This window comes from Pagrus pagrus (genome assembly GCF_965226575.1).
Source record: "Pagrus pagrus genome assembly, chromosome: 2".
In the NCBI taxonomy this organism is placed as follows: domain Eukaryota; kingdom Metazoa; phylum Chordata; class Actinopteri; order Spariformes; family Sparidae; genus Pagrus; species Pagrus pagrus.
The window spans coordinates 20,706,921-20,732,779 of NC_140186.1; the positions used below are offsets into that span (position 1 = coordinate 20,706,921).

General features: G+C 41.6%; 2 protein-coding genes across 3 annotated transcripts in view; one reads left to right on the forward strand and one right to left on the reverse strand.

The window, feature by feature from the left end:
* Positions 1–5,443, forward strand: part of ube2o (ubiquitin-conjugating enzyme E2O) — a 42,391-nt gene extending 36,948 nt beyond the window's left edge. Inside the window, exons 22-24 of one of the 2 annotated variants that reach the window (XR_014623973.1) lie at positions 1,474–2,308; positions 2,670–2,767; positions 4,377–5,443. Coding sequence is in view for 1 of the 2 variants with exons in the window: in XM_084372148.1 (XP_084228274.1) it covers positions 1,474–2,308; positions 2,670–2,697 (863 nt within the window). In the remaining variant the exon portion in view is untranslated. Of the gene's footprint in view, positions 1–1,473; positions 2,309–2,669 lie in introns of both variants that reach the window. The other variant, XM_084372148.1, reaches the window with a different exon arrangement.
* A 1,430-nt stretch (positions 5,444–6,873) lies between these two features.
* LOC311268487 (sphingosine kinase 1-like) overlaps positions 6,874–25,859 on the reverse strand; it is a 40,520-nt gene continuing 21,534 nt past the window's right edge. The window contains exons 3-5 of the mRNA XM_084372155.1: positions 18,274–18,368; positions 17,409–17,524; positions 6,874–12,294 (exon numbers count right to left, since the gene is read on the reverse strand). Of these exons, the coding sequence (XP_084228281.1) occupies positions 11,406–12,294; positions 17,409–17,524; positions 18,274–18,368 (1,100 nt within the window). The 3' untranslated portion in view covers positions 6,874–11,405. The remainder of the gene's footprint in view (positions 12,295–17,408; positions 17,525–18,273; positions 18,369–25,859) is intronic.

Here is a 25,859-nt window from a genome sequence, read left to right on the forward strand (position 1 = left end):
ACGCACGCACGCACGCACGCACACACACACACACACACACACACACACACACACACACACACACACACACATTCCCCCTTCTCTTCTCTGCAGCACGAAAATGTTTTATTCATGTGTTCATTTGCTCAGAAGGGCTCAGAGTGCAGTGTCGCACACAGTCATCCAACTAAATGTATCTGCCTCACACACACACACACACACACACACACACACACACACACACACACACACACACACACATTACACCACTTCCATAAAACCTCTTTTTCATAAAACATCTGCAATCTGGCCCGTCAGACAAATGGAGTCCAGAGATTAATTCACTTTCGTTGAAACAAATCAGAGTAAATAATGTAGTATTCACTGAAGGGCATGTTTGTCATCTCTTCACAAGATTGTGGTTAAAATGTCCTCCTACACACAGTCAGACAACCACTCTAAACCTACTGGTGCTTTTTGTCGACTGACTGGTTTTGAATTGGCTCAAATGGAACAAAATAGATTTTGTATTATCATAAATCCAAGTGAAAGGAAAAGAGAACAGCTCCCTACTTGTGTCTGCTGAATATCATGGACACATGTAGCTACTAACATTAGTTTGTCTTTTAAAAGTTTTATCTTGGCTTTAATAACATTGAATATATAAATCTATATCCATTAACTTTATATAGACCAAACAGTTTATTTTATACAGCACATTAGAAACACAGGACATTTAAAGTGCTTTACACAAGCAGTAGAAGGCATTCATGAACAAGAAAAATAGAATCAAATAAAATTCAAATTGAGAAAGTAGAAATAGTTTTGGTGCAGTTACAGCGTGGTAATACATTGTAAGTTTCCCCAAAAGCAACAAAGGATATGAAAGTTCAGAAGACAAACCAATCAATCAAATCTGAAGGTTCATTTATTACCACAAAAACACAAGAAACCTGTGTTAAGTCTGGCACAAGGAACATGAGACTCCTAATTGAGATTGGGACCATGAATGTGTTGGTTTTACATCACAGCGAGGGCGAGAAGCCTGCAACATTTCTCTTCTATTTTTTTAAACAGAACAGCAGAATTAAAAAGAGCAGTTATGATTTACCTAAAGTACTTTGAAAAAACTCGAACCTGAAAATGCCAAGCCTAACACAGTAACACAGATGAAACCAAGATTATTCAGATGTGGATCATGAAGAATGAAGTGCATCTGCTGCAGCACACACTGTAGTGTCCCATTACTGTACAATATACAAACAGAACTCAGGTTATCATTAGGGATAATAGTAAATGTGGGTGTCATCAGCATAGAGGAGGATAATGATTACAGAGGCTTTTGCTAAAATGTGACATGTAGGTAGAAAATAATGAGCCTTGCACTGACGCTTTAAAGACTTTTTCCCGTTAACATGGAGGCAGCAACATCTTTGAAATAATTTTTCTCATCAACTCAAACTCACAGTTTTGCACACACGTGTCTTTCTGCAGGCCTTATCCTCGTCAATGAGCCTTATTATAACGAGGCTGGCTTCGACAGTGACCGAGGCCTACAGGAAGGATATGAGAACAGCCGCTGCTACAATGAGATGGCCCTGATTAAGATGGTCCAGTCCATGACACAGCTCCTCCAGAACCCTGTGGAGGTCTTCAAACAGGAGATCCAGGAGCACTTTACTTCCAACGGCTGGCGGCTCGTCTACCGTTTGGATGCCTGGCTGGAGCTGAATGATGCTGCTGAGAGGGGTCACGCGGCACATGTGTCCTCCAGGGCTCATCACTCAAAAGACCGGTCTGTAGAGCCTCTGGAGGAGCAGGTGCCCCTGGGATCGGGGCCTGTGGCGGTGGCCCATAGCAGCCCCAGCAAGCCTGGGGAGGAGGCAGTAACGGGAACAGGAGTGGGCAGTATTATGGAGGAGGAGCTCGAGGATTCAGGGCTGAGTCCTTCCACTACAGCGGCCTCTCAGCAGGAGCTGAGCCAGAACTCAGACTGCGACACCAGCACCCAGGGGAACACCTCTCTGGCTGGTGAAAACAGGGGCGGCTCGGCAGTCCCTGGCTCGGTAGTCCGCAGTGGGACGTCAGAATCAGGTTCAGCCACAGTTAGCGGAGGAGCAGTTGGCTCCACAGGAAGCCAGCAGGTGGTGCGACCAAAGAAACGGAGAAAGAGCTACAGGAGTTTCCTCCCAGAGGGCAGCGGCTACCCAGACATCGGCTTCCCACTCTTCCCGCTCTCTAAGGGTTTCGTGAAGAGCGTCCGAGGTGTGCTGCTGCAGTACCGAGCTGCGCTGGCCGCCGCTGGCATCACTGAGCACACAGAGGACAAGTAAGTGCCTCCTCACTGTTCCCCAACACACCTCTGCACTGTTCCCTGCTCTGTTCCTCATTCTCTTCTACCTTCTCATCTGCCTCAAGCTGTAGAGGAGGATCCATTACTTGTTGTCAGGGGGGACTTTTCAATCTTCTGTACCCCTGTCCAGAGCTGCACTGTGCCCCAGCACTGCCCACATTCTTGTCCTTTACCTACATTTCTTAGTCTGTACTGCTCCTGCTGCCCTGATCTTCGCATTTCCCCCCCATAATCCCTGTCGATCAAACCAGGACTGATGGAGAGCAGCACCTCTGATCAGGAGAGTGAGCTGGTTCTGGTTTGGATGTGACTTCATGATGTTTTTGTTCTCCCTCAGTGTCTCTGCAGATGAGTGTGATGAATAAGCATGGACTTCACAAAAACCAACGAGAGCTACCCGGTCACATAGGAACCCTCATCTGTTCATGGACGCAGGTAAAAACACATGGAGGCAGTGTTTCTCATTTGGCCTCAGCAGGATTTCAGTGGAGGTTGTGTGGATGCAAAAAGTACTGAAAATCAGTGCCATGAACCCTCTTCCACCCTCCTCATCCACCTAGCCTCTGCCGGCATTTGCTGGATAACCACTCAGCCGTCTCAATCAGTCTGACTCGTGATCGTCGCTGTATTTTGGGACAAGGTCTCAGACGGCTGGGCTCCATTGGGAAAAAACTGCAAAGCCCAGCTTTCCTGGCTGATGCGGCTATCTGTAGCACTACTGATACTATTGCTGTACCATCCTGCACTACAACACAAGAATGGACAATCTGGTCTGGGAGAGTGACACCGTATAAACAGACTGACCAGGAGGATTCTTATTAATTAGAAATCACTGGTTGTACGGTTTCTGCCAAATTTTCTCTGTCCACAAACACACAAATATCCAAGTAGAACGTACTGAATGTCAGTAAAACTGCCAACCACAACAGCTTTGCCACTCCTTCCATGACACTGTTCTCCTCGGCCAGTCGCTCGCACTGAACCACGCAGCAAACATCGAGTGACTAAGTTTACATGCGACTCACCTCCAGAGGTCAGACCGCTGTAGCCATTTTGTGTGTAGAGAGGCCAGACAGTCGGGTGGCTCTATTGTGAAGCTTGACACAGCTGCCGCCTCAACATACAAAAGTTCATTCACTTTCTGTAGAATTTAGCGACGTTTTTCGATCACCAAAATGAGACTTGTGCTTTGGTGTTTTGACGCATTTAAGGTTGTTTTACTCACAGAGCCTGAACTGTCTGGTTCAGGGATGATCCCACATCACTGCAAATGACACAAATTAAAATAATAGACAAAAAAAACAACAAAAAAAAACATACAGCATCCATTCCTTCATCTCATGTCAACATGTTGCCTTACTTGAATCGTTCTTAATGATCTCAGACCATTGTGTACAGAGCTGCTTGTGTCATGCTTTAGACATTAACCTACACAGGCCGAGACACACACACACACACACACACACACACACACACACACACACACACTAAAAACCACTAAAACCCTGTTCCAGTGTTTTCCTCCTTAATAGTGCAGATCTCTGATCAGTTTCCCACTTTATCAGTTCTTAAACATGACTTGCTCACACTTTCCTCTCTAAATTGCACGTGCAGATTTTAATAACATCGGAATACAGACAACAGTGAGTGTGACGCTGAAGGTTTGTTGATATAATTATTTTAGCTTGATTGCTATTATTCGGTGTTTTCCCCGACTCGAGCGTCTTATCCCACGCACGCGACTGCTGACCCCGCTGATGAGGGAAAATTACACAAATTACAGCACGCGCACAAAACTTCAGCTCACCACATATATTCAATCATCTTTTAGGTTTTATTCACCAAGTTACACTGAAACGATCTTCTTTGCCACAGATTGTTGTGAAAGAAACTCACCTTTGGGTCCAATCGTGCTTCCTGGGGAAATCAGAGCGGTCTTTGTTTACATAACTGCATCCCACCTCGAACATAATGCTATTTTTTTTCTTCTTTTCAAGATGTTATTAATCACATCCTAATAATTGTTATAATGATTCCAACACAGGTCAGACAACCTCCCTTCTGCTTGCTTCTAACCTGTGAAATAAACAAGAAAGCCTTGGCTGTCTGGTGTTTTACTTGAACAAAGATGCTGAAGAGTGTTTCTGAATGAGAGAGAGAGAGAGAGAGCACACTGTGCCATTGTGATACTATGAGTGATGGAAGAGGATAAAAACCACGAGCCAAGAGTTGCTGCGTTTTAAAGAAACTTCACTTTAAAAAAGAAAATCTGAATAAGGGTATTTTGCTTTGTCTTCCATTTCCCCCTGAAAACTGGCATTCCACTGTGTCCTCTTCCTGGATTTTACTCCCCTGTCGTTATGTCGCTGCCTTTAACGCCACAGAGGAGGATGTGTTGTGTAGCCTTGTTTGCTTTTTGTACCTTTTTTTTTTTTTTTCTCTTTCCTCCACATGCTGCTTTTTGTAAAATGTCACCTCAACAATTCTTGGTGGAACGTGTTTGAAATGGTCGTAAAAGTACCGAGAGTTGAGGGGTGACATTAGCGCTCCATCTTATTGGTCAACGATTGCAGAAACAGAAAATGTGAAAATATCTCGCTAGATCTCGAAGCAGAAAAATCTGGCAGGATATCGAGCACACGATGCTATGTACAATTTTCTGTGTATGTGTGTATATTATTCAGATTTAAACCATTATTATTATTATTATTATTATTACTACTGCGAGAAGTTTGTTTTTCCAGCCAAAGCATGTAACATGTTGCTTTAAGCCTTTTGAATGGGCTACACACAAGACTTGACTGTACGATGTCTACATTTCCACAGTGGCCTGTTATTGATATATTAAAAAAAGAACAAATAAAGTTATGATTTGTAGCCTGATTCCCTCTGTACAGATGTCATGACTATATTGAAATATATAAATACATACAGTATATATTTAACACAACACTTGAGTTCTAACAAGTCACGTGGATGCTTGGGGCATATATGTACAAACTGCTGAGTGTGTAACTGTACTTTCATTCTTCATTTTTTTAATGGTTTACTTTTGTTGCGTTAAGACAACTGTATAGTGGTGTATTAAACTTTGCAAGCAGTACCATAGTACCATTGTGCCATTGTGCCTTTATTTATTCGGATCCCTGTTTTTCCTCAGGATGATGTTAAATGTGAAGGACTCGACCTGCCAAAATCAGAATTTTTTCCCATTTTTAATTTCCACAAACATAAACTTAATAGTTGTATGTAAATTCAGTAACTTGGATAATAGTGATATGGGGCACTTGATTTGATGTATTTACTGTTTATCAGCGAATTAATGCAAATTAAGTAGATGCAACACCTGCTGGGTGACTCCGGGGGTCAGGCCTCTCTGATTACTGTGCAACATACAACTTAACTCGTACTTACTCTAACTTTATTCACAGATTTTTGTAAAACTGGATCTTACTGCGTAGAAAAAAGTAAAGAAGAAATACGAGAATCGGTATGTTTGTGAAAATAAATTTATGGAGAAAATAAATACAGAAATACGTTTAAAAATGAATGAATTCATAAATAAAATTGGAAAGAAAATAGTTTAATTATTAAAAAGGAAAATAAATTCAGAGGCAAATTAAATTACAACTATCTATTTATGTCACATTTCATAAGTTAATTAATGGCTACACTTTTTTTCATGGCATATTAATTTATTCACTGAGCAATTTATACATTTCTTTATTTCTGATTTTGGCAGGTTCAGTCCTCCATAGTTAAAGGATATGCCTGGTGTTATTCTCTATTTTATTAATATTAACAAATTACATTAAATGACCAAAAGCAACAAGAAGTTGTTCCCATGCAGATGAAGCCCAATATAGTTTATTCTTCTCATCATAACACTCCAACACTGATATAAATCACATCAATGAGCCACGCTGTTGCACCGGGTGACGTTTCCTTCATTGTGATGAACAGACGCTAGAGTTTACTTTCAGTCAGTCATACACACACCTACCAAGAATACCAAAAGTGTATTCATCCACAGCTGAAAATAGTCCCAACAAAGACACTGTTTACTCCTGTTTGAGTAGCGTTTGTGACAAACTGAAGCTGTTTTAGGGACCTGCTGAGCCTTATTAAACTGAAGGTATGTGTTTGTGATTTGTTGTTAAAGATTTACATCTTCAGTAGGAAACAATGGACTTGAGTGTCTCAGACAAGGTAGGTATTGCAAGTCAAAGTCCTGAGTGACACATCGACACAATGTTGGTTTTGGTATTTTCATGAGATTTGTTGGCAATGACAAAAATGGAGAATAATCTCTTATCGTGTAACTTTCAAAGAGGCTGTTAAAAATGGCGCCTCATAGAAATCAAAACTATGTTTGATTTGCTTTCAGATATGGTGACATCAGTTGTTTGGGAAGGCAAACGGCTCCGTCAGAAGTCTGGCCTTCATGGATAAAAGGGAAAGTCACCAGATGAATAGTCTTAAGTATCTGATAATAAATGTAGTTCAGAATAAGTTCACCCAAGAATGAAACAGCAGACAGGTTGTTTTTTCATCATATTTATTCTTCAATCAGAAACACTCCAGCAGAATGTTTGATTTGATCATAGAAAATTACAGACATTTGTCTAAAATGGAAAAATAGATCTCTCTGTGAAATAAAGAATCAATCATTCAATCTTCAGTGTGCAAGAAAAAAATAATAATTTCCCTTCACCATAAACATTTGAACACAAAGACAACAGTCGAGAAGCAGCAGGTAGAGACATAAACGGCAAATCAACAGTGAGACCACATATTCCTTTCATCAGAAGAATATACATCAGGTCCTTCATCATCTAAAGACCTTCAACACAGGAAGGCTGTCGCTCCAGTTTCTCCTTAGTGAAAAAAAATACCTCTCCAGTAACTGATGAAAAGATGGCACAATGGCGTCAGTAACAGTTTCTATACGTTTAAATGTTTGGATGCAGGTTTCGATGCCACAAAGACGGATGCTTTCTTCTGACTTCAGTTTGTCTAATTTGTCTGCTTGAGTTCATCAGTTTTTAGAAAATTGATAGTGAGAAAAGAAGTGAGTTGACTTAAAAAATTCAGCCAGCAGCAAAATGAGAAATGAGTGAGTGCACCAGCCTGTTCAAACCACCAGGAGGCAGCACAATCAAGGCACATCAAACAGTTATAAGGACCACTGCATCACTCACAAGAATCCTGACTTTGCATAGGAAAAAAACAAAAAAACGTATGAAAGTGGTCTGGGTCAGTAGCACCTTTTTTGTTTTCAGATCCTTATAATTTACTCTTTAATTACTGGATAGTTTTACAAGTTAAAGCCCCCAAAAAATTGCCAGCAGGAAAAAACTCTCTTAGTGTAGCAAGAAAACATACTAGGTTTATTTTGAAGGGGTTTGGAAACACTGTCAGATGTGCAGCATGTCCACTGTTCACAGTCGGTAAATCTTTCGGTGCCTTCAGGTTTTTGGTGCAACAGACCACATTCCCACCTAAAATAAAAGCCAAAGTGGAACAAAGCTGTCTTCAAGTTTCCATCTTATGTGCTTGTAGCTCGACAGCTGCAGAATCTTTCACGAGTGAAAAACTGACGACATGATAAATTAAATGACAGATTACTGACCATGACGTCTTGTGAAGGCTTCAAAACGACAGTGGCAACAAACTTGCTTTGTGCAAAAACATGTATAAAAGAATATCGTTTTAGAAGAAATGAATTTTGGTCTTTCACGAGTCAGTTCTTTACAGTGTAATATCCTGTAGGCCTGAAGGCAAATCAAGGCTTCAAAATCTCACCTCTCGTTATTCATTTTGTTTAAAATGACAAGTGTCAGTCAGAGGTCACTTTTGCAATTACTGCCGTGAAATGGTTTGATTATGTAAAATACAGTACATGTCACTGTCAGCCCCTCTATGTCCTAATTTTACAGTTGCTATGAGTGTGTGCGTGTGTTGGCCTTGAGGTGAAATGAAACACATCCTTCTCTCTCTCCCTCTCAGTCAGGACAGTTTGCTAATGCTCCCAAATGATTTCTCGCAGTGAGGAGGAAGAATGAGGGCGCCCTGTCAGGAACACAACGCCGCCTACCTCATGCAGCATTTAACACGTCGATATCTTCCCCTCCTCTTCCCTCCCCTCCTCATACTCACCAATCTGCTGCTTAAACCAGCTTCAACCCCCAGAAAATCCTTGATTAAGGCATCAGAGTTAATTGAGTCAGACAAGGAACACCTCATCTGTAGCCTCTTTGTGTCCAGATCAGAATTTTGTAAGATTATTAAACAAACCAAAAAAAAAAAAAAAAAAACACATTTGAAAACCCGACTTTCCTCAGTCATCATTTCTCCTACACGACTTAAAGCTCAATGGTAAGGACACCTAGGTGATGCTCATTAACAAATCTCCCATAGGGACAGCCTTTGTGTGTGTGTGTGTGTGTGTGTGTGTGTGTGTGTGTGCGTGTAAAGCAGTTGGGTCCAGAGACACAAAGGCCTGGGACAGCTCTGCAGAGCACTGCAGTAGTTAAAGCAGCGGATGGATGGATGGATGGATGAAAGCAGAGGAGAAAGAAGAAGAAGAAGAGCGGCGTGCTGGGATGGAGGATGCGGCCGTGGAGGCAATAAAACACATCAATCACTGGTCCAGGAGCTGCAGGAGAACCAATCACACTGTTATCATCAGTCTGTGATGTTCAGCACGCTCCACCAGGACTCTGTTTTTGGTTTGATTGTAGTTTACTTTTTAGGAGCAACACTTCCTGCCTTATCTGTGCCTAACCCTACCATAACCCTAACGCTGCCCTAACATAACCTCAACCCTAAACTATGACCTGCCAAAGGACTGCAGATGTAAATGAGCTCTAAGCTAACTCTGGTACAATGCATCAAATGGCAAAATTGTTGTTTAATATTGTACATGGTCCCTCTACACATAAAATAAATAAAATAAATAAACCCTAACCCTGACATAACCATTATTTAATATTGCAATAAAACTTTTGCCAATAAAATGGACAAAACCTATAAATAAATAAAAACATGCTCAACATGTGAAAAAATGTGTTTTTGTAATTTGGGTGAACTGACCCTTTAACTGTGTTGCACTGTTTTAAAGGGTCCCTGTGGAGTTTTCTTGTAAACAAACATAAGCTACTTTTACATTCAGCGTTTCATGAGTGCATTTCCTTTCTCCTAAAACAATTGCAAAGCTAAGTTAAAGAGGTCATATTCTGCTTTTTGGGTCTTTGCCTTTCCTTTGTTGTGTTATGTAGCATTTCTGTGCATGTATGAGGTAAACATGTAAAAGTCCACGCAGACGGAGATCCTCTCTCCAACCGAAACACGGCTCCTGCACTGCCTGAAACACCTGGTTTGGAGTCGAGCCTTTACTTCCGTGACTTATGAGCCTCACTATGTAACTACATCCTGCCCGTTGAGTAATGCCCATGCGCAACTCTCACCAGAGATTGAACAGAGGCGAGATGTCTCACTCTGTAGCTGAAATGGAGCGTTCAAGACACAGCGTGAAAAGGGATGCTGCAGCACTGCACCATATGAGAAAAATAATGTTTTTGAAAATTAAAGTATGTAAACCTATTCTACTAGGACCTCCAAATAAACGCATGAACCTGAAAATTATTATTATTAGCATAATATGACCTCTTTAAGTATTTTAAATCCAGAATTGTTCACTAGTGAGCGCTCTTCTTCTTCTTCTTGCACTTCCTTGCTTTTGCTGGCACACTGCAGCATATCTTGGCATATTAGTGCCACCTACTGATCAGTGGGATAGTGCGTCCTGGTGCACAAGATGCACAAAACAAGGGCCTAGTCATAAAAACACAGAATCACACTGTTTACATCTGTTACTCTGACTTAAACGTGGCTATTTCTCCATTAAGAGCAAGAACCGGTTTGATGGACAAATCTGTTCTCAAGTGATCTTCAGGTAACATGATTGGTTTGAGAAACCAGAATGGAGCCCATCAAGACTACACTTTAGGCCTAAACTGAATGTTTGATGCTCTCTGTGTTCAATAAACAGTTGTAAAAGCCTGATGACCTCTGTTAAAACCAGGGTAATGACACCCTGCTACCTTCACGCAAACACAAGCATAAGCACACACAGTCTCCAACAGAGGAGCCGTGAAAGCATAAATCCAACTCTGCTCCGTCCATAAGATGCTGTAATTCAGGCTGATGTTTCAGCTTCAGCACAGAGAGAGAAATCCTCTCCATGCAACGGCAAGCAAGATGAGATACTGGAGGCTAAAGACGGTGATGGTTCACTTAACGTCTGTAATGTCTGTGTGTGTGTTTGTGTTTGATCTGTATTGAGACCTCAAGTGTTCAATATTAAATATTAAAAATGAGGCATTAAATTGAGAAAAAAAACCCAAACAAAAATTATTTTAAATCTCAGCTCATTATCATTAAATTTGGTCCTGAGTTCATTTTAACATGATTAAAGCAGTTTAAATTTAAATTTAGATTTCAAAAGCATTTTTATATATCAATGACAATTTCTACATGCTCTTTTAATTTAACTTTGTATTACAAAGAGCTCCAGAAGTCCTGAAAGATTCTGTTTTGATTTTGTGTGCAGAAAAAATCAGACTGTTGACTCATTCAAGTACTTTGACACACTAACGTTTGAGCCCCTCTGATGTTTTACTGTACTTGTGTTTTTCTATGCTTTGTATATTTTCTTGTGTTGAGCTTTGATTCTCTGTGATGTGATTTGGGCTTTTGACAGCACTTTGGTCAGCTGTATCTGTTCATTTTAAATTTGCTTATGAATAAGATAAAATAAAATAATAAATAGTATTTGATATTGAACACTTTGGGCCTTCATACATGGAACTTGTCTGTTGTATTATCCCAGCCTACATCACCTTGTTTCCTACTGGAATATGTTTGTATATGTACCGTTAAGAGGCTAACAGTGCAGATAACAGTGAATGAGTCTTACATCCATCACTTTGCTCCTCTGATTTAAAAAGCTAAAATGTGTTTTAGGATCTTTAAGAGCAGAGATGAGAGCTGGTGCTGATGTTGCTTCAGTTCATCCGGTGATTAATCTGGCCAGGCCTCTGTGTACCTCTGCCTGCAGCGGCCCATACTCCACCACTTCTCCGTCTACTGTTATTGTCCCTTTGGGTGAATGCGGCTCCAGCCTGAGCGCCCGCACCTTAGTGTACACCAGATGTTGACAGTTAGTAGCCATATGTGTGCCCTTTTCCATAGCTAGGAACAGCTTCAGCAGCGCGGTGCGTGATATTCCTGCTCTAACGTAAAAAAGATGGATGCAGCCGTCGTCCGGGATGGCGCCTGGTGCTGCGAACAGGTCCTCCGCCAGGTGGGACTGGTACATGGCCAGCATGAGGACAAAGTCTTCCTCCTGCACCACCACCCAGTCACCAGGCGGCGGCTGGTCCAGAGGCAGCAGCAGGGAGTCAGGTGGGCCGTTGAGGGATTTGTTGGTGCTCCGAGAAGGCGTGCTCTCCGTCCTCCTCACTTTGAGGGAGTTGTTGGAGTGGCAGGAGTTGTGGAAGGTGTTCTCGCAGGGAGAATCTCTGGACGGTCGACACAGCACAGAGGCCGGACCTATAGAGGAGGCCTGATTGTTGCAGTGCAGTGTCACGTTATTTCTCAAACCCTCGTCCTTGTTGTAGTCCTCAGTGGCAGGAAGGTAGGCCAGCTTGCCCTTGTAGACGCGGAGAGAAGCCAGCCTCACCAGAGTGCCGACAGTGAAGCGGGCCGCTCCGACGTGACGGTACTTCTCGCTTTCTATGTCCACGTCCGCTACGAAGCCCCAGGCCATTGAGAGGAAGGAGAAGAGACGAGGGCTGGAGGGGAGATGGATGGAGACCAGATCCATACGGGACACGAGTCCTTTACAGAGCAGGAAGCCACAGCTGACCAGGAGCTCCTCGCTGGACACCGGCGAGGCTCTGCAGGAATGAAGGAGATGCGAGTCAAGATTCTTTCTCCAATAAAACTTTTAGTTTTAGTTTATTATTTAGTTTCAATACTGATGCAGGGCCAGCTTTGCATGAATGGAGTGAATAGAAAAATGTTGTAAGTTTTAGCTGATCTGGAGCCAATCTAGCATAGCCAGACCTCCCCACAGTGCTGTCAGAGCTGAGAAAGGTTTGGCTGCACCAATTCTCAGTCTGCCACCTGCCGTACCACAGGAATGATTTCTAAAGCCCGAATGAGTCAGCGTTTTTGCACTTACGGTTCCCTTGTCTTGAAGTCGATGGGTCTTTTTCATTTTTTTCAAGTAAATGCTTGAAATAAAGTCAGCCCCATCTCTATTTGTCAGGGCACAAAAGTCATTGTGGCTCAGTTTCCATATCAAAAAATTCTGAAATAGACTACAGCCTATTGTTAGACAGATAGCTGCTTTGTGAAAACATTAATTTTGTAGACTAAAGCACGCGTGTAATGCTCTGAAGAGGGATTCATGTTTTGTTTTTGTCAAGTTTATCTTCTGAGGTAGGTCACACTGGTATGAAAACATGCAGTTTATATATTGCAGACTGTTGTAGTCAGATTATTGAATGGACATTCTGAATAAAAAGGGAGTTTAGATTCATGTAACTGCCTGTATTCATGATCAAAAATGAGGCGTAGATATAGGACAGTGAGGATGCCATACACTGAGAGGCATCGAGATACAATGAGGATCGACAGATGAGTAGATACATGCATACTGTACATGGATACATTAATGTATAGACATCTGATAAATATGATTCTGTTTATTCTGCTGCAAAAAGTAGCTACTGAATCTGAAGCTGATTACTTCCACTTCAGGCTGCTTCGAGTCAATAATTCCGACCAAATGCACTTGAATGTGTGACAGGTTGTGTTTACAGCTTCCACACTCAGATGGAGGAGAGCTTGTCTTTTAAAAGCAGCAGCTCTAATTAAATGGTCAAACGCTGGGTACATTCAGTGGGCAGGGATGCACCAGATGCGAACTGGACACCAGTCCAGGGCTTCGACTCAGGGTTATTTTCATTATCAATCCTTTTTTCAGTTCATGAAAATGTGAGAAAAATGTCCACCTTGACTTCTGACAGCTGAAAAAATACCCTGTTTTGACCAATCCACAAACCAAAACAAAGATATTTCATTTAAAATTATACCAAACAAGGAAAAGCAGTACATTCTCACTGCATGTAGCAGCATTTCAGCCCTTTACCAGACCTCTAGACAGAGAAACAGCTCTGAATCTAGCGTCAAGATTCTGCAGACATCAAAATAAAAAAAGGATGGTGCACTTAATATTTTTGGGTTAGGAAGTGGGTCGAGGCCCGTGTGTTTTTGGGAGAGAGCTATAAGAGGAGTGTTACACAATACCGGGATAACTGTGACCTTATTGTGTTTTTCATAAAAATAAGGAGGAGGTGGAGGCCCATGGAGCAGTGATGGGGGTGGGATGAGGGAGGAGGACGCTCAGGGACAAATCTTGGAGGTGGGACAGAATCAGCTTATGGGCCTTCAGACATGACAGGCGAGTCAGACAACAAAGACAACCCCATCTGGGAGAACGGAGACAGGGGTGGAAGGTCATGATAACACCCCTCACACATACACACACACACACACACACACACACACACACACACACACACACACACACACACACACACAGACACACACACACACACACACACACAGATTTGCCTGCTGTTACCACCCACAGCCAATTACAGTGATGACGGGACGTCTCGGTGGAGTTCAGTGGCAGTGGCCCTGCAGACATCTCCATATTCATCCTCCTGAATGTATTCACCAGTCTGTTTATCCAAACAGTCTCATTTCTACAGCTGTGTGTCTTTCTAATCATTGTCTGTGAAAAGGTCATGAAATAATAAGAGATCCAACTCGCCTCCTATAGGCGTACATTTACTCAATTGTGCAAGTACATTATAGACGTAGGTGCACTTTATTTGAGGGTGTCCATTTAACACTTACTGCATTACATTTCAGAAGGAGAAGAAAATACAGTTCTTTTCACTCCACGTTTTATTCACAGACTGTTGTTACTGGTTTCTCTTTAAAGACTTAGAAACATATGTAAGAGTCTACAGCCATGCTAGTGGCTCTGTGAAGCACTTGTGTTAAGCTGTTACGCTGTTAAAACTCTCCCATTTGTCAGATGTCTGAGTCCCACCAAAGAGTTATTTTCCTCCCTTTACTTCTCAGATTGTCCATCAAAGCAGCAGCTGAGAACTTTCACTTTTTGTTGATTCTGGCGGCCCCCGTGGTGAAGGCTGTGAAACGAAGTGACCTTTGTTTTAGTGCCGTACGACCAGACTACAGAGCAGCTTCTCTCTTCAAGCCTGTGAGACCCCTCAGTTCAGCCTCAGCAATTTGCCATAAAAACTTGTTTAAACTGTATTATTTATCCAGTCCAGATAAGTTGGAATCACACCCGGTGACAGGCATTATTGACAACCAAAGTGACCCTTTAGAAATAGCCAGTTGTCTGGCTGGTTGTCGTGGTTGTTTATGTAGGTCATAAAGAGACATTGGTGCGGGACTGTTTTTTTGCTTTTCTGGAGTTTAACCAAGCTCCTTACATATTTCCAGAAGATCCCATCCATGTAACTTAAGCTATTTATGCAGTATCTGTGACGCGCCAGGGGAGGGAGACTCTCACTCACATGAAAGTGTCACACCTGTCACTTCAGACACAGCCAGTGTTGGTTCGTTCGGCCTGCGGTTGATGATGTTCCAGCTCGTGCTCATTATGTTTGTGTACGGAAACACATTAAACCCTCACTCAGCGAACCTGTTCACTGCATTGCATAATACCAGATACATTCTAGCTGCTACTCGTTTGATCCACGTAGCCTCGGTGAACCCTACATTCAGCTGGGTATAATACCAGACACACTCTGGCCAGGGCCACTGCAGGACAGCCTGTAGCAACCAGAGAGAGAGAGTGAGAGAGAGAGATATTTTCTGGATGCCCCGGGAGTGTGAGAGGTGAGTAAACAATACAGAGTCTGGTCCCTTCCTCTCATTGTTGCTGCCGCTCTGGCTGGAAGACCATTGTTTGATGAGAAGCTGATGTGATGATGATGGATGAGGCTCTTTGGTGAAGACAGAAGCATCACTGTGAGGTGCGAGGATTGATTTCATTTTATTGTGATAAATGTGTCCTGTTTTTAGTCAAGAATCCCACAGAGAAAGAAATCAAAACTTGCAGCACAAAGGATTAAATAAAGGTAAAAAGAACCTAAAACAAAACAAAATACTACGAGACACAAAATGACAGATTACAAAACAAATGAAACGGTAAAAGGGCAAGATAAAGCTCAGTGTGACCTACAAACAATAGGAGCAGCTTAAAAAGGAAGAGCCTCAGAGCACTACATGAGATTTTTTGAATTCCCACGTGACATCAGGTGACTTCAGAGTGGAAAGGGCAGACTCTTTAAACTATAAACAGCAGAACACACGCACATGTACACAGCGAGCAGACTGCAAACTAACTCCCTACACTCAACCACGGGAGGAGCGCAGGCCAATAATTATTATTACCAGTTAAAAATGTCCCTTTAAATGAAAACAGAAGGGTTTTTAGCTGAACAAATGTTTATTATAATCGCAAAAAAACCTATCCTGACAGACATGAAACTTCAATAGTGTAGATAAGCAAATATACATGGTATGACAGCATACCTTGAAAAAAACTGTACAACTCTGCGACTTTAATACTAACACACTAAACTTAGTACAGCTTCAAAGGGCCGCTGAAATGGCTGCAGACTCAAAGTGTCATTTATGTAAATCTTGATGTGAAATGAGTGTGAAAAGTTTCCGGCATACAGCTCCATCAAAACCCCCCACAATGTAGTATAAAGTAAGTAGTGTCTGTGACATGAGCAAGTTTCACTTCTGTTTGTAATGACGCAAAAATACTGCTGAGTCATGGATGACTGATTTCTGACGCAACGTAAGCTTCCTTGTTGCATTATTCTTCATCGTTTCATTCTTCCTCTCTGTTCTTTGTTCTGGTTGAATGAACTCCAAACAATCACTCAAATGAGCAAATCATTAATAATTGATAGATGAGATGAGTGCGTTTTAAACTGAAAAGCACCAGGAGGCAGGCCCATGTGTGTCTGAGGCTCAGCTATACAAAGGACATCATATCCTAAAATAATACCATATCTATTATTCCAATCATTACATCTACAGTTGTGTCTGAAGCTGCAGTTACTATATTTATATACAGCTGAGATACTCTGCACCATCACTACTACAGGCTCCACTAAAGTACACCATACTCAAGGGGATTATGGCCATTACAAACTGCACGTCCTTGTCAGCAGAGCTTCAACTGTTCATTCAGCACACGAGAGTAAAAATGGACAGAACAGATTGTATCGACAGCTCCGTCAGTTTCCTGTTTCTCCTTCTTAAAGTTAGCTCTGTCTGTCTGACGAGGGATCAGCCGATGTTTTTGGAGCACATCTATGACCAGTCACACTGTTTGGTTCAAACTACCCATTACATAATCTGATTTAAACTGGATTTGCAGTATGTACACACTGTATGCACGCAGATGAAACTGAACAGCACTGCGTCTGGAATGATGCGGCCCTAATCAGTGTCTGACTGAACTGGTTCGACTGGTTTCTGTAGAGCTCTACGTTAGTCATGACGGAGTAATACTGCTGCGATGACAGCTTCAACTGTCAGGCGTTACTCAACCAACAGTCAAACACCCAGAGATATTCAGATTTAACATCCTGTATGACGACATACTCCTCAGATTTAGAAAGTTGGAACTAACCAGCCATTTTTGCTTAAAAAATGACTGAAACGATGATTCGATTATCAAAATATCAATCGTCACTTAACCCAGTGTGGGTAACCCACAGCTGTGAGTGAAAACCCTAATGTTAATGGCAGGTAAGAAGTTAAGGAGCATTTTTATGAGTCATGAAACCTGCAGTTTCACAACTACACCACCACAGTTGGGCAGATCAACACAGAGCGCCAGCGATTGGTTTCAGTGAGGATTCTGCATGTGTCTCACCCAGAGTAGTGATGTATGGATGCAGCCAAGGCGTTGCCTGATCCACCAGGAAGGATACCCAGCGGGGTCCGGATGGCCTCCTCCCAGTCGGGTCGCTCCAACAGACCATTTATCACCTGACACACAGAAAATACAGACTTATCAGGTGAACACACACAAGTATATTTATCAGCAGTAACTGAAGAAAAAATGAACTGTTTGTTAAAGTAAGCTGATTAAATTCTCTGTTTTGTTTACGTATTTTTAATACAATATTTACTGTGTTTTAGCGTCGAAACATCTCTAATGACACCAGGCACTGATAACAGATACACAAAGGCACTCTTTTGAATGTGCTTCACACTCAGTGGGTAAATATAACCTGAACACATCAGTTGAGAAGTCAACTGTAACCACTCATCTGTACTGGAGTCAGTTTACAATGGTATGAAACAGAAAAGCAGCTTGAACCCGACAATGGTTTAAGTTTTTCAAGAAAACAATTAATAAATTATTGAAAACAGATTTTTAGCAATATAATTTCACTCATTAGGTCAATGACAACCAATTGACGAATCAACCACTACTTTGAAAAAAACAGGTGACAAGTAAATCAGAGCTGCAGTTATAAAAATCGACAAATACAAAGACAAAATGACTGAAGGGCGTCTGATCTTCAGGTGATGAAACACATTTAAATGTACTTCATTTGTCTCGTCTACATTTCATTTGGAAATATTTCATAATTAATTAAGTTGTTCATCTTGATACACAAAAGCATGAAAACGATATTTTGAATCATAGTGATGACAGAAGTGTTGTTGACATTTAGTGTCACAGAGTGTGTGTGCTTGGATATGAATAGTGGACATGTGTCTCTCTTTACCTCAAACAGAAGTCCATCCCCAGACATGATGACAAAAGCGTCCCACTGCGACAGGTCGGCCTCCTTCACCAGCTCTCGAGCGTGGTTCTGCCGCTCTGCAACACACACACACACACACACACACACACACACACACACACACACAATGTAAAGAGTGTGTTCATGCAGGCCTGTCTGTCCTGTATGTAATCTACAAAAGGGTAAAAGTCTGACTGTTACAGTGAAAGAGATACTTCTCAGAGAGGTCAGAGGTCAAATCTAACGGAGGACATGTCCTCTGGTGTTTGCAATCAGCAGCTCAAGTTACACATGACGTTGATACACATGTTGTTTAAATAATGAAAAGAAGAGGACACCGATGATAGAAGGTCAGGTAAGAGTAGAGTCCTGCTGCTGCTGGCAATCTCCTTTTCTTTTCCTTCGGTGGCCAAATTAAAGTATCGCCGTGGGAGGGAAAGCTGATATATGGTCTTAAATGAAGCCTCTATCACGCTGCCAATTAGATCCGAACACCTAATTTACTCAGGAGCACTCCGTCAAATTAATCTCGGGGTGAATAATCTCGTGAAGTGGACGCAGCGACAGCCAGCTCCCTCATTAGGTGGATGACAAGAGTCACTTTCTGAGTTAGTGGAGATTGTCTTCATCATGTGTTCAAGGATGACAGTTCAGAAGTTGATGCTTCATTTTACGGGTCTGTAATTTCCTCAGTTTTCTAGACAGAAGTTTATAATTTAATACTAATTATAGAGAAAATAGAGTCTTTAATTAGCACACTTTCAATTAATTAATTCCAATTAATTGCAAAACCATGAGAGTCTTCTACTCAGTGGAGAGCAGGTCAGCTGAACATGCAAAATCTGTCTACAGGGAAATAAAAAAGGAATCATTTATAAATATTTTCACATTCGATTTTTTTCAGAAGCCTTTCTAGTAAATTATTAAGAAATTACAGACCTGTAAGATTAAAGTGTTATTTAATGTAGTGTAGTACTGCCTACACTATGGAGGAAGATCTTAGTTGTTCAGTAGGTCACACTAAAATCTGTTGTACAGTATGTTGAGTAACAGACTTAACAGCATATTATTTTCATTGTAACTTACAGTAGATTTTTGTCTTTATCTTGAGTTATTTATTGAAACCTTTTACTTACTTTTAACATCTTGGATTTTGTACATCCAATAGACATAAGTATCCAAACAAAGTGATGCAAAAATCTGTTTTCTCTGGAATCAGGTTTTTGAACATTCTGTTGTAGTCTGTGTTTGTGTTGAGGGATGTATCTGTTCCTCTCTCTCTCTGTATGTGTCTTCTTCTCAGTCTTCCTGTCCTCTGTCTGGAGGTGAGAGGGCAGCGGGAGTGCTGTGAGGTGGGAATCAGAGTCAGTCAAGTGCAGCCGACTGTCACGACTTCAGTCTCAACTTTCACCTGCCGAGCCTCAGAAACACTGGAAGCTTTTTTCTTCCGTCTGTCTACTCTTTCATAACATTCGTCTTCATTTTCTTTCAATTTTAAAAACAGTTGTCATATCTATGATGGAATAATGATATTTTTCTATATTGCAGACAAGGCAAGAAGACTTGCACAGTTATGTGTTTTTTTTTAATAAATCAATATTGAGGTCTTTAAGGATTTGATACAGATTAATTGCTACACAGCCGGTATCAGAATGGGAAAAGGGACCTTAAAGTAAATGCCTATTGGCTGTAAAGCTGCTAAAAGTGGATTTTTTTATTATTATTATTAGTCTTCTTTTTATTAATCACAGTGTTTTATCCCAGCAAAGACAACTGAGTGAATGCTCCTGTTGCTGTAAGAACAGAAAAAAGCCAACAGAGCAGTTTTCCATGCAGTATGTATGAATGTTACAGTGACCAGGTCCTCAAATCACAGTCTGTGTGTTTCTATGAGATAGTTGTGCTGACGATATTGTTAACTAGACTGAGCTTCGAACATCAAGTTTACAGACTTCGATTTGTTTAAAGTTTGACAAACAAAATGTTTGAGTAACAGGATCCTGCTGGACAGCTCAATATCTTCACAACATGTGGTCATACCAATTAATCCAGGGAAGGAAGAAAATTCGCTCTAGCAAAAGTTAATACAGCAAACCGAGACGTAAAGACACCGTAAATCGGCCTTGAGGGATATATGTGATGACCTATCCGGGGGGTGGTTTATTAAATAAATCCAGTGTGGTTTGGGGAGTGAGCCAGATAGTCATAAACAGCACAACACTGTTAACTTGTGGGTAGCTAGCAGAGTAACGTCTTTGTAGGATAGTTAAATCTGTTAATTTAATCTTTATTCTCCTTCTGATCTAACAACTCGTGTGGGAGAGTTCATCTGTTCTCTGCAGCTCCTGAGCTCATTGTCTCTTTACAGCTCCTGGTTCAAGTCCTGCATGGACAGAATATAGACATATTTCATAAAAACTACATGTCTGTGGATCCTGTGTGTGTCTATGTGAGTACAATAATAAGAATGGGGAGGAAAATTGAATTTCCCCCAAGGGGGATTAACAGATAGAAGTAAATCTTCTTCTCTAAAACTCTTTACCAGGGTTCACTCGATAATCCTCCCTCAGTGACCATTTTCTGTGTAAAACCATTTAATGTTTAATTTACAAGTACGGAAGAAGTTGTGGAGTCAAGTACATGTTTGTTTTATCACTTTTTAAATGAGAAAATAAGTTATCCTCTTGTTTGTCCTCTGTTTAATGCTGCCAATGTGTTAATGTCTTAACGACACACACACACTGCACACACACACACGCGCGCGCGCACACACACACACACACACACACACACACACACACACACACACACACACACACACCCCGAGTCCTCTGGAGAGGGATCTGATTTCTCTGCCTCTCTTCTTCTCTTCCCCTCCCTAAACTCTGCAGGATAAAGGAATCGATTCCTCTTTATCAGTCCAGTCACATCACATTTCCTTATCTATGCAGAGGCTTTATACTAAAAAGGACTGAAGGGCCCAGATCAGCAACAAAGCTGTGGAGCCGGGACGCTGCAGTGTGGAGGGAGGAGAGCTGAGAGCAGTTTTAGTATGCACCTCCCCTCATCAGTAAGATTGATAAAGGCAAAACGCAGTGAGGGAAAACAAATGTCAGGGATGGAGACAAGTCACACAGTGCACACAGCCTGTAATGATGCTGCAGAGGAAAACAGAGGAGGAGAGGAGAGGAGTGTGGTAGTTTAGTCCAGCTGAGTTTCTCCCTGTGGGTAGAGGCTGTGGATTGTGACTAACTCATTATAGCCATGCAGATCTCTGCTTCATTACTGGCCTGTGGTCACAGCCTGAGCAGGGACTGTGCTGCACGCTTTCATAATGTCCTCAGAAGGATACAAAGATGAGTAAACCCCCAAGATCCTGTGAGGTTAAGTAAAACTGCTGATCAGCACCAGGATTCTGGTATTTCTTCTGACATACGGCCAGAACATCTTTTGCAGAACATTATGATGTCACAGTTTGACACCTTTGAACACCTCCAGTCGTGGTGGACATTTGTACCAAATTTGAAGAAATTCCCTCAAGTTGTTCAGCTATAGTATAAGTATACAGCTGTCGCTGGCATGAAGGCATATACAAAGCATTTTAAACCTTTTTTTGTCGCAAAGTCACTGAACTTTTTAAGTTGCTTTTATCAGAGTTGACTGGTTGACTCTATACTACTCTATACAACTCTTATTTCCAATATCTTATCTCTTTTTGCTCTGTTTTTGGTCTCTACCAACAACAGAGGGGAAACACTGGTTTTTTTTAGCTGCTAAATGTTCCACTAGCTCACTGACTGTGTCCGTCTGCAGTGTACAGTAGTTTTGTTTTTTTCTAGCTGTTTTGAAACAACTGCCTGCTGTGTCTGCAAAAGATGAGAGGAGTGCGAGTGAACCAAAACAGCAAAGTTCCAGCCAGACAGATGAACCGAGGAGAGCTGCAGATTCAGGTGGTAATTTCTACACTGTCAGATTGTTTTCCTATTGTCAGATTTCAGATGCTTGAAATGAAAGCTAACAAGAAGTTCTGTCCTCATGCTGACCTTGTATCATCCCACTAGGGAGCTCCAGAAGAGTCTTCCCTCTGCTGTCACACACATCCTGACAGTCTCAGAGCTGCAGTACTCCTCCACCGAATGACAGCAGGTGATGACAGTTAAACAGCTCCGCCTTTTAATGTGAGTGTGTGTGTGTGTGTGTGTGTGTGTGTGTGTGTGTGTGTGTGTGTGTGTGTGTGTGTGTGTGTGTGTGTGTGTTACCGCAGGAAAAACTAAAAACACTGTGACAGCTTAGTCAGCTGCTGGGAGGTGCTTGGGGGCGTAGGCACATAGATAAACATCCAAATTAGTCCCTCACACACTCAATTCCCTTAAATATACACTTACACAGACTCAATCCAAAACTGGCAATCTCCAGAATGACTTGCACATCAGGTAAACATCAGATACCATTAGATTGACTCAGACAGGGCTGCATTTGGATAGCCACAATGCACAAGCAGGTCAGTCAAACTTGTCATTCGCTTCTTAAATATCGCACAATTCATTTCTACGCAATAAAATAATCAACACCAACCAAAGGTCGTCTACTTTAACTCCACTGTCCGAACACATGTCACCACAGTGGTAGGAACACCCAGAGATCCAGAGGCTCAACTGGGTTGTGCCGATGGCTGCAGGCGCTGATAGACACTTCCAGTTCTGACGCTGGCCTCAGCCAAGCCTGAACCAGATCACTAGAGTTTAAACATGGGAAATCTTATGTGGTCTGCAAGTGGAAAATGTATCTAAACTGAGCAACAATCAAAATAAATAGCTTAACAAAGTATATTTACGCCAAGCAGCAATTATGTAAAGTGGCAACAACCACATTAAACAAGTAAATCCTGGTAATTATTGCTTATGTGTTACAGAATGATGGTGGAAAGACTGTCATCAGTCAGATGGCTCAATCCCATTTCAAGTTTTTACCTCTTCCTTCATGTTCGAATGTCCCTTTGACCATCAGAGCAGAGTTACAAGGGGTCGTGGTTGAAATCTCCCCCTGTGAAATGGGACGACCCTTCAAGGCCCTCATACGTCCTCAGTGTAGTCGATGGTCTTTATGTGAATAGACGCAGTTGGTCATTTCTAATATGCCGTCTTCAGCTGTGGTGATTTACCCAGTTTGTTCACAACTTCACGCTACCAATCATGTCAACAAATAGAAAAAGAACACTGCTTCATTATCTTGTACTAGTGGTGCTTTATTGCTGACATCAGCAACCGGTGCTCCTACGCTGCCAGTCTGCACTGATATTAGAAGAGCGGTACCAGCTGCAGCAACTTCACTGCTTGACTTAAGTTAAACATCAAAATGCAGGACTTCCATGCATAAACCATCATATACAATTAGCTAGAAAGCTAGGTAGCCATAGAGACATCAGCAAACTTTAGAGGGTCATGTAGCTCAAACACTTCGCCCTACCCCTCTATCCCAATAAGAATCATACGATCTACTTGAAGTGTCCCTTTTGTCAGCTTTTTATCAGTTTTACTAATTTTTTTTATTTTGATGTTGAACTTCCAAATAAGAAATGTTAAGTTAAAGAATTTAAAGCGCGATGTGTCACAGTTGACATGATAGACTGTAAAACTGCTGTCATTCATGAGCTCTCATTATGTTTCTCTAGAGAGAGGCCGAGTCACCTGTTAGATCGGCATTACTGGTCCGGTAAGCCTCATATCCACCTGGTTTAAGAAATGTTAATACGACCCTACCCTACAAGCCTCTCTTATCCACACCTTTCAACTTCATCATCATGACAACATTGTAATGAGTGGCCTGATCTTTATGTGTAGAATTGTTAAATCCAACACAGTATGTTGAATAAGTCATGATTAATGTTAAGAGCCATAAAAAGATGGGAACAACAGAATAAGAAAAAAAGAGCAGCACAAAGAGATTGTTGGAGGGGATATCTGTCTCCTCTGGTAAACATTTGTAATTTGCGTTGAGCAGATGAGTGGGAGCACGAGGGGAAGAGGAGCATGTTGCTGTCTTTTAATTAATACAGTGTGACAGACATCTTACTGGAGCAGCGAGGGAGACTGCCTAGAAGGAATCAGTGTGCCAACTTTACTACCACATAGAAACGTGCAGAAACTTACTGACAAACACAAAACACACACTCAGACAAACACACACACTCTCTCTCTCTCTGCATCAAAGCCCGGCAGCAGTGCAGTCATCCTTCATCTGTCCTCCACCACTGGCAGTGCCCACAGGTGCCACACAGCCAAGGATCCAATAATGAGTCTGTCTACTTTGCTAACATCCGCATACAAAACACTTCCAACCATACAGTGATACAGAAGATACACAAGAACAGATAGGCATGCTGTTCAGCCAGTGTTCGGGCCAAACATATTTTTCTTTAGTAATGTGCGACTCAAATTGGGTGTGTCCCAATTTTTCACTTAAAGCTTCCTTCCGATTTATAGTGTCTTGTCACGATAACTAGAGCTTGACCGATATATATCAGCTGGCCGATACTATCTGCCGATATTGGATTATCAAAGATATATCAGTATTGGCGTGTATGTTGTCCAATATGAGACCATTTAAAAACATTATTTGTGAGGTAATAGGCATAAAAAGATGCTTGGGGTAATTTATAATCAAACATTTCTCAGTGAAGTTTACTGTTTTAGTGCACTGATGTTATTTTACACAATAAAGTTTATTGTTAAACTGTGAAATACTCTGCCTCTGTTCAAATCTTTGTCACAAGTGTTTGATAACCACATCTTGGGAATCATTGCTAAAAAAAATGTGTGTATATTGGCCAATATATGAATATCAGTGTCAGTCAGCCTTGTACAGTAAGTGATCTATAAAGCTTTAGTAAAACACAAATTAACCATCTAGTCACAACTTGTAAACCCTCATTAGAAAGAGGTATCACATTATTAAACAGACAGGTCTGACCTGAAAAACTCTTTAAGAACAGAGGACAGACAGCGTCTCCAGACCACAGGTGTGATGAAAAACAAGACAGATTTCTGCAAAAAAAGCACACTAGCTAGGATTGACAACTGGACTGTGTATAAAAACCAAAGATCTTAACACTGTTCTGCTGAGGCATCCTTCAGAGGCCATTTGGCAGAGACTGGAGTGAAGGTTTTATTTTTTAAGTCTATCTGTCAAAGGGATTGTCTCCTCACTGTGGTATCCAAATTTTCCTTTCAGTAGCAGTCATGCTCTTTCATGTAGATGAGGATCTGCACGGGGATTAAGTCTATTCTTATGTATTCTCCAGGATTAACATGTCAAAAAAAGTACATATCGGTAATCACAGAAAGCTCCATTTATTTCCCACATTTTCAGCACCAGTAAGATGATTTCTCCTGCGTCTCTGTCTATCTTCCTCTCTGTGGTTCTCTCTCTCCGTCTGCCCTCTTTTCTCTGTCTCTACACCTCGCACTGCGATGAAAGACAGATTTTTTGTCTGTTATCTGACGCTGCACTGATTTATGAACAAACCCAGGCGGAGGGTGAAACTCAAAATAAAAAAAGGAGGGAAAACT